The 6,178-nt window shown below is 36.4% G+C and overlaps 2 protein-coding genes across 3 annotated transcripts in view; both read right to left on the bottom strand.

Annotated features, from left to right (window-relative positions):
* The window catches only part of LOC107552435 (uncharacterized), a 21,868-nt gene extending 21,348 nt beyond the window's left edge, over window positions 1-520 (bottom strand). Inside the window, exons 1-2 of the mRNA XM_016234318.1 lie at window positions 347-520; window positions 94-228 (exon numbers count right to left, since the gene is read on the bottom strand). Coding sequence (XP_016089804.1) covers window positions 94-228; window positions 347-481 — 270 coding nt within the window. The 5' untranslated portion in view covers window positions 482-520. The remainder of the gene's footprint in view (window positions 1-93; window positions 229-346) is intronic.
* Window positions 521-597: 77 nt separating this feature from the next.
* On the bottom strand, window positions 598-5,300 carry LOC107552434 (uncharacterized). 2 transcript variants are annotated; one of them, XM_016234317.1, is made up of 9 exons: window positions 5,238-5,300; window positions 2,998-3,014; window positions 2,707-2,782; window positions 2,171-2,448; window positions 1,702-1,778; window positions 1,308-1,426; window positions 975-1,172; window positions 769-855; window positions 598-674 (listed from the first exon to the last, which is right to left on the bottom strand). In XM_016234317.1, the coding sequence occupies exons 1-7, from the start codon at window positions 5,278-5,280 to the stop codon at window positions 1,003-1,005; spliced, it is 780 nt and encodes a 259-aa protein (XP_016089803.1). In that variant the 5' UTR covers window positions 5,281-5,300; the 3' UTR covers window positions 598-674; window positions 769-855; window positions 975-1,002. The 2 variants fall into 2 exon arrangements, with proteins under 2 accessions (XP_016089803.1, XP_016089802.1); XM_016234316.1 differs by having other exon boundaries at window positions 1,308-1,459.
* Between the last annotated feature and the right edge of the window lie 878 nt (window positions 5,301-6,178).

Below are 6,178 nucleotides of genomic sequence, written 5' to 3' on the forward strand. Positions count from 1 at the left end.
AGCAGATACAGGGAAGCAGCATCTGGAAACAATTATACATTTCTGTTGCAACAGTACTATATGCACATCACTTTAAAACCAAATTAAACTTACCAAAGGGGTGAGTGAATTTTCACATTCCCTCTGAAAGACATCCACATCTTTCCTTTCAGTCAGCAGTGGCCACGCTCTGGTTTCTTTGAGTCCTTTACGTATTTGTTTCACCTGCCGTAATCTCCTTCCAATGACCTATTGTATTGCATATATTAGATTATTAGGTTACATGAATACAATTAATATTATAGTACACCAATGCTTAAGTTTGAAGGTTAATTAAACAAAAGAAAAAAAACAACAACAACACTACCGCATATGATAAAAGGCGCTCAAAAAGCCACTTCCGGTTTTCTTTGGTTGGGCCAGGAAGATCCCACGCAAGACTCAGGTCAAGGACAGCTTGATATTCACTGCTAGTGAGTTCAGCCTCTCTATCAAGCTCCATGTAGAACAGTATAAATGAAAGTAAAAAAAAAAAACAAGAATGCAATTATGAATGGTTTAAATTACGGCTAAATTATGCTACTGTATGTATGTATAATGTAAATACCAGTTTTATCACTCTACAAGAAATTGTGATGATGATGGAACAAGATGACCTGGTTCACCGTCAAAGAGACAGGTTCTTGCAGTATTTCCTGTTTTAAAGTAATGGGCTAAAAGTTATATTTTGGATTCAAAGATTAAACAAAATACTATAGTCAATGTTCCATAATAAAATAGCTGACATACCCATGTTAAAATTAAATCCATGCTGAAGCCTCTATATAACAGTAGACAAGAAATGTCTGGTTACTCCCTCACCAATGGCAGCATCCCCTGAATGTAACAGCAATTCACAGCAACAGTCCAAAAAAAAAAAAAGAGAGAGAGAGAGAGACATGGCCATTAAAACCTAACTAGGAATGCCACTAAATAAACGTATTTACTTGTTTAACCTTGGAGTCTGCACTTCACAGGGCTTGCTCATTCTATGCCGTTTTGTTTGTAGAATGCAACAAGTTCTTTGTCTTGATCTTCCTTGTCCATCCTCAAATCCATGGTCATCAAGAGGGGCTTTCTCATCTCATGTTGGCAAATTATTTCCTTTGTGTATAAGGATGCTGCTTTATTTTTATCTGGTTCAGTTTTCCAATCTGCAACAAAAAAAAACACAAAAGCAACATGTCAACAGTTCAGCTAAAGCTAATTGTGTATTCTATTTCAGTTTTACATCTCAGAAATGTATTATGCTTATCAGTTCCAAAAAAAAGAAAAAAAGAAATGCATACCATAACTCATGCTTGTGGCTTCAGCTGCATTTGAATGATCACCGGTATGCGTCACAGGCACGGAAAATCCAGATGTAGATGGTTCCTCCATAGACGCATTGAATTCCAGAGGTGGCGTGCTTACAATATAATACACAAACTTCATTACCACACTTGTGTGCAATGAAGGAACAAAAGTCCTTTATAAATGGATGACCTCAAAATGTCTAAATGAATTGAACATTCATAATTTGAACAAAACACAATATTCAATTCACAATTGTATAGTGAAGAAAACCTGCGGCAATCCTAACAGCACACACAATGAAAGTACAAAAAACAAAACAAAAATAAAAATCACTGAATTGACTGGAAATATGTTGTGCGCTTTCAAAAAAAATATTATTTTCCTCACCTGTCACCTGTGCAAAAACTTGCGTGAATCTCTATCACATCAAGAGGCATTTCATTTTGACAGATGGGGCAAGTTGCCTAGAGGAAACAAAAACAATATAACTTTTCTTTCATGTTGTTTCAACCATGTATGAGTTTATTTACCATGGATGGGACAACAAGATATTCTGAAGACTGATCATTAGATGTGAAAAAAAAAATCTTCCAATTATTTTGTGTATTCTTTTTTGTGTTTTAAAGATATACAGGTTATGAATGACACATGAAAGACTAAAAGACAGAATTTTCCCTTTAACCTGCATATGCAAGAAACAAAAACAGAGAAATACAATGTGTTATCAGAATTATTTAGATAATTTGCCGTTTTCAAAAGCAGCACTAAAAAACTGTTTTAAAAAAATATTTATCATACCTTATTAAACTTCCAAATTATGTATTTAAATTAAATTAACTATTTTAATATATCTTACTTGATTGGTCTGTTCAGCTTCATCAGTTGTCACACATGACTTTATGTGTGCAGTCAGGATGACTAATGGATAAGTGATTCCACATTTCTGGCATTTCTCTTTTGGCATGTCATTAAAGCTTTCAGATTCAGGTGGCAGAGCAGTGGTTTCAAGTTCCATTTGAAGAGGAGCTATGTAAAGCACTCCTTTAAAACCTTGTGTTGCTGCCTTCAAATGCTTGGCACTGTACCCACTCTCATCGGGTGGAATAAGGTTGAGCTTCCGGGAGCCCCATCCTCCTTAAATTAAAAAAAAATAATAATAATTAATTAATTAAAAAATTACACAAAATACTAAAAAACACAACGCGGTATTGGATTTTATTAGATCATTCCTTGTATTTTGTTATGCCAGGATTCATGTTTTAAGCTTTGCACAAGGGTATTTACTTACACAAAATATGGAATGTTATTAGTGATTATGTGAAAATTCAGAAATGTATTTGATGTGAATGAATTTTTTTCATTGCAATATATCACTATGTTCCTGATGATTACCTGAAGATTTATAGACAAGCCAACCCCCCTTTACTTCCTGAAATTTTGGGAACAGATCCTTCAGTTGGGCACATACCTTACAATGTAAATAACACTGAGTAAAAATTAAATGCCCAACAGTTACAAGTGCAACACTGGTACAAACAGCTTATAGTGTTTCATTACAGTAATGTGCTAAAGAGCACCTCAGCACCCATGTTCCAGCTATACAGAGTTACTAATGAATTAAGCTCTGTTACATTAGCAAAAGAGAATTTTAAAAGATGCAAGAGAAACATCATGCATACTTACGTCATCATAAGTTGCATTTAGTGATGCACGATCATGATTTTTCATGGCCGATTCCGATACCGATTTTTTTACAAGCAAACTGGCCGATTCCGATTTTTTTTATTTTTATCAAGCAACAAACAAGAAAGAATAAAATTACACACAAACAAGATGTTTATTTGATAGTTAACAGGCTAAACTGTGTTTTGGCTATTGAAAACAATAACTGTAACCATCTGAAATTAACAGCAGTAACTGTGCAGTAAGTAGGCTACATTCAATACAAACATCAATACAAACATAGGTAGGCCTACTGACAAAAGCATTTAGTTTTTGTTTTTAAATTGGGTTGAAACTATAAACTGGCCTTAAATGAAAACATTAACTGTAACCATGTAATTTTGGCAACAACTGCATAGTTCCACAATCCAAACAACACAATCAAAACACATTCAACACCTAACAAAGATGTTACTTAATCAGCATTCAGCATTTGTTTTCGTTTTTAAATTTGGTGTAAAGAAAAAAATATCTTTACCAGTGAAACTAAATAAAACCAAAGTAGGCTATATAAATAAATTATTCCAAAACGTTAAATCAAATAATGTTTAGTGCAACGAGTAAAACAAAGATGCTACGGCAGGTCGCGCAACTTCAGCGAGTGCAGGAAAGCGGCTCTTATTTGTGCGCCAGTACACCAAAGGCTGTTCGCTTCTTGGTATCTGTGCCTCAGACAGGTAGCTTTGCATTTCCAGTGCTGTACGGCTGCCCGTATCCTTAATCACTTCAGATTTTTCTTCCAATATCTCATCGTGCATCGCCAACAGTGAGCTTGCTCTGCGTGGTATTTTTTCTGCTGGCGCCTTTGTGCACTCTTCATTCCCTTCAGCGTATCTCGTCTCTTCCCTCAGTTCTCCTGTTTCTGGTTGTAACACCTTTTGAAGCATTTCTCGTACTGTATGTTTGACTGTGTTGGAGAAATATAGATCCTTGTACCTTTTTATTAAACAAACAAAAAATGACAGATTATAGCCTGTTATTATGTAGAGCCTTATTATTATTATTATTATTATATTGTTGTCTTTACCTCGGATCGAGGATCGTAGCCAGATAGTACAAGGGCTCCAGTTCAACATCGCTGAATCTTTTCTCAACCGCTTCTAAAAGAGTGGATTTGAGAGTTTTAACGCCATGATCCGTTTCAGCACTTTTTTTAGGAGACGTTTCAGTGCAAGCGAATGTTTGAAATGGCCAACTATTTTTCTTCCGGTCGCTACTATGTCAGTTACACTGCGCTGTGAGAGCAACCCTTCATTTACGGCCAGCTGAAGAGTGTGGGCCATACAAGGCAGATTAGGTAGGTGAGCATCCTGCAGTGCTTTACACATGTTTGCGGCATTATCACGCACAATTACATGCACTTTGCTTTTGGAAATGTTCCAGGTTTTAAGCATTTCGTCAAAAGCCATCAAAAGCGCAGATGCTGTATGTGAACCTGAGAATTCTTGTGCATGTAAGAGAACTTTTTGTAGTTCTGTAGTTTAGTTCGAAATCAGCATCAATATACTGGGCCGTCAGACTCAGCATAGATATTGGGCTCACATCAGCGCTCCATATATCAGTGGTAAAACTAATGTATCTGACCTCAGCATTAAGTAGACTGTGAACATGAGCTGACTTTGCAGCATTGTAGATTTCGGGTAGAGCCACATCCGAAAAATATCGTCTGCTGGGCAGCGTGTATCGCGGATCCATGTGCGCCATTAGACTGCGGAAACCTTGGTCTTCTACAACGGAAAACGGCTGGTCATCCAGTACAATAAATTCCATTACTTTCTTTGTAATGGCTTGCGCTTTTGAACCATCTCGGCTGTAACTCTGGTTTTGTAGAATGACGGATTTCACCGATGGTTGAGTGAGGGATGAAGGTCTTGCCTGTTTGCATTATCAACAGACTTTTGATACTCATCGTGTTCTTTCGGGTGATGAACTTTTAAATGTCTGATCAAGTTTGTTGTGCCGAATGTCTTCGCTGTTGTTCCTCCGCGATTAACTTGAACTTTGCAGACATTGCAGATTGCAATCTTCACGTCCTGCGCACAGATTTCAAAATTCTTCCACACAAATGACATGTTCGCTAAATGATTAGGCCTACAAATGTAGTCTGTGCACGCGGGCGCACTTCCGGAAAAATTGGACGAAAAAAATACAAAAAACTGTTCCGATTTATGGCCGGTCAACCGGTGCATCCCTAGTTGCATTTTCATCCATTTGCATTTTCTTTCGCCCCAACCCAGCTTGCATATGTACCAGTTGCTCACTCTCCATAGGTGTTTGCTCATATTGGTGAGGAAGCAGATAAAAGTTAACAGGCAATATTTTAGCGGGTTTGCTAGGGGGCACTGACTGCATTCGCCTTTTACCCCGTCCTTTGCTGAAAAACCCAGGAAATGATCTGTTGGCAAAAAATTTCAATTACAAACCAAAATAATTACCATCAAATAATGTAATGTTTCTTTATGTCAATATTAAATAAAAATAATGTAGTTGCAAAACCTGGTCATCTCAGTTTGGATGGTGGCCCTCTGCCTATGGAGGCTGAATCATTAAATTAATTTAATGAAAGTAATTTAATAAAACTATGTATGCACAAATACATATACATAACAGGGAATTCCTTTACCACACTATCCTTACTAACTATCCTTACCACAATAATAAATAAAAATACACAAAAAACCTGGAATTATCCTGACTGGGACCAGCTGCACTGCCTGAAGTCAGCAAAGACAACAAGTGCCTGGCTGACCTGACAACTTCACTGTCCTGTAAAAACAGTTTAAGCTGATTTTTTTTGTATCTTATAAACATTCATTATTGGTCTAATGGTCCGCTGTTTATAATGCTTTTTGCTAGATATCAGTTCAGGGTGCAGGGTAATGGTACTGAACATGAGAGTACAATAATTAGTAATTAAATGACTTACAATTTGAGATGCACTGATTGCAATTGTTTTGGCTGATTCCAATTTCCGTTTTTTTTTTGTACCTGCTGATACTGATTTTTGTCTTTTTGTCAAAACTACAGTTGACATCATATACAAACAATCTATAGTTTTTTTTTTTTCAATGCAACATTTTTTATTCTTATATTCTTATTGCATCATCTTTCACATTAAATTCTTACATTGTGTCAATTAATT

The sequence above is a fragment of the Sinocyclocheilus grahami genome, unplaced genomic scaffold (genome assembly GCF_001515645.1).
Source record: "Sinocyclocheilus grahami isolate Dianchi unplaced genomic scaffold, SAMN03320097.WGS_v1.1 scaffold450.1, whole genome shotgun sequence".
NCBI lineage: Eukaryota > Metazoa > Chordata > Actinopteri > Cypriniformes > Cyprinidae > Sinocyclocheilus > Sinocyclocheilus grahami.

Excerpts from the sequence above, each read along its gene's own strand:
- LOC107552434 (XM_016234316.1), bottom strand. The coding sequence starts at position 5,280 with ATGCAAGCTGGGTTGGGGCGAAAGAAAATGCAAATGGATGAAA. Across the intron at positions 2,449-2,706 it reads GCTTGTCTATAAATCTTCAG|GAGGATGGGGCTCCCGGAAG; the intron begins GTAATCATCAGG and ends TTTTAATTTAAG. Across the intron at positions 1,460-1,701 it reads AGTTTTTGCACAGGTGACAG|TGTGGTAATGAAGTTTGTGT; the intron begins GTGAGGAAAATA and ends ATTGCACACAAG.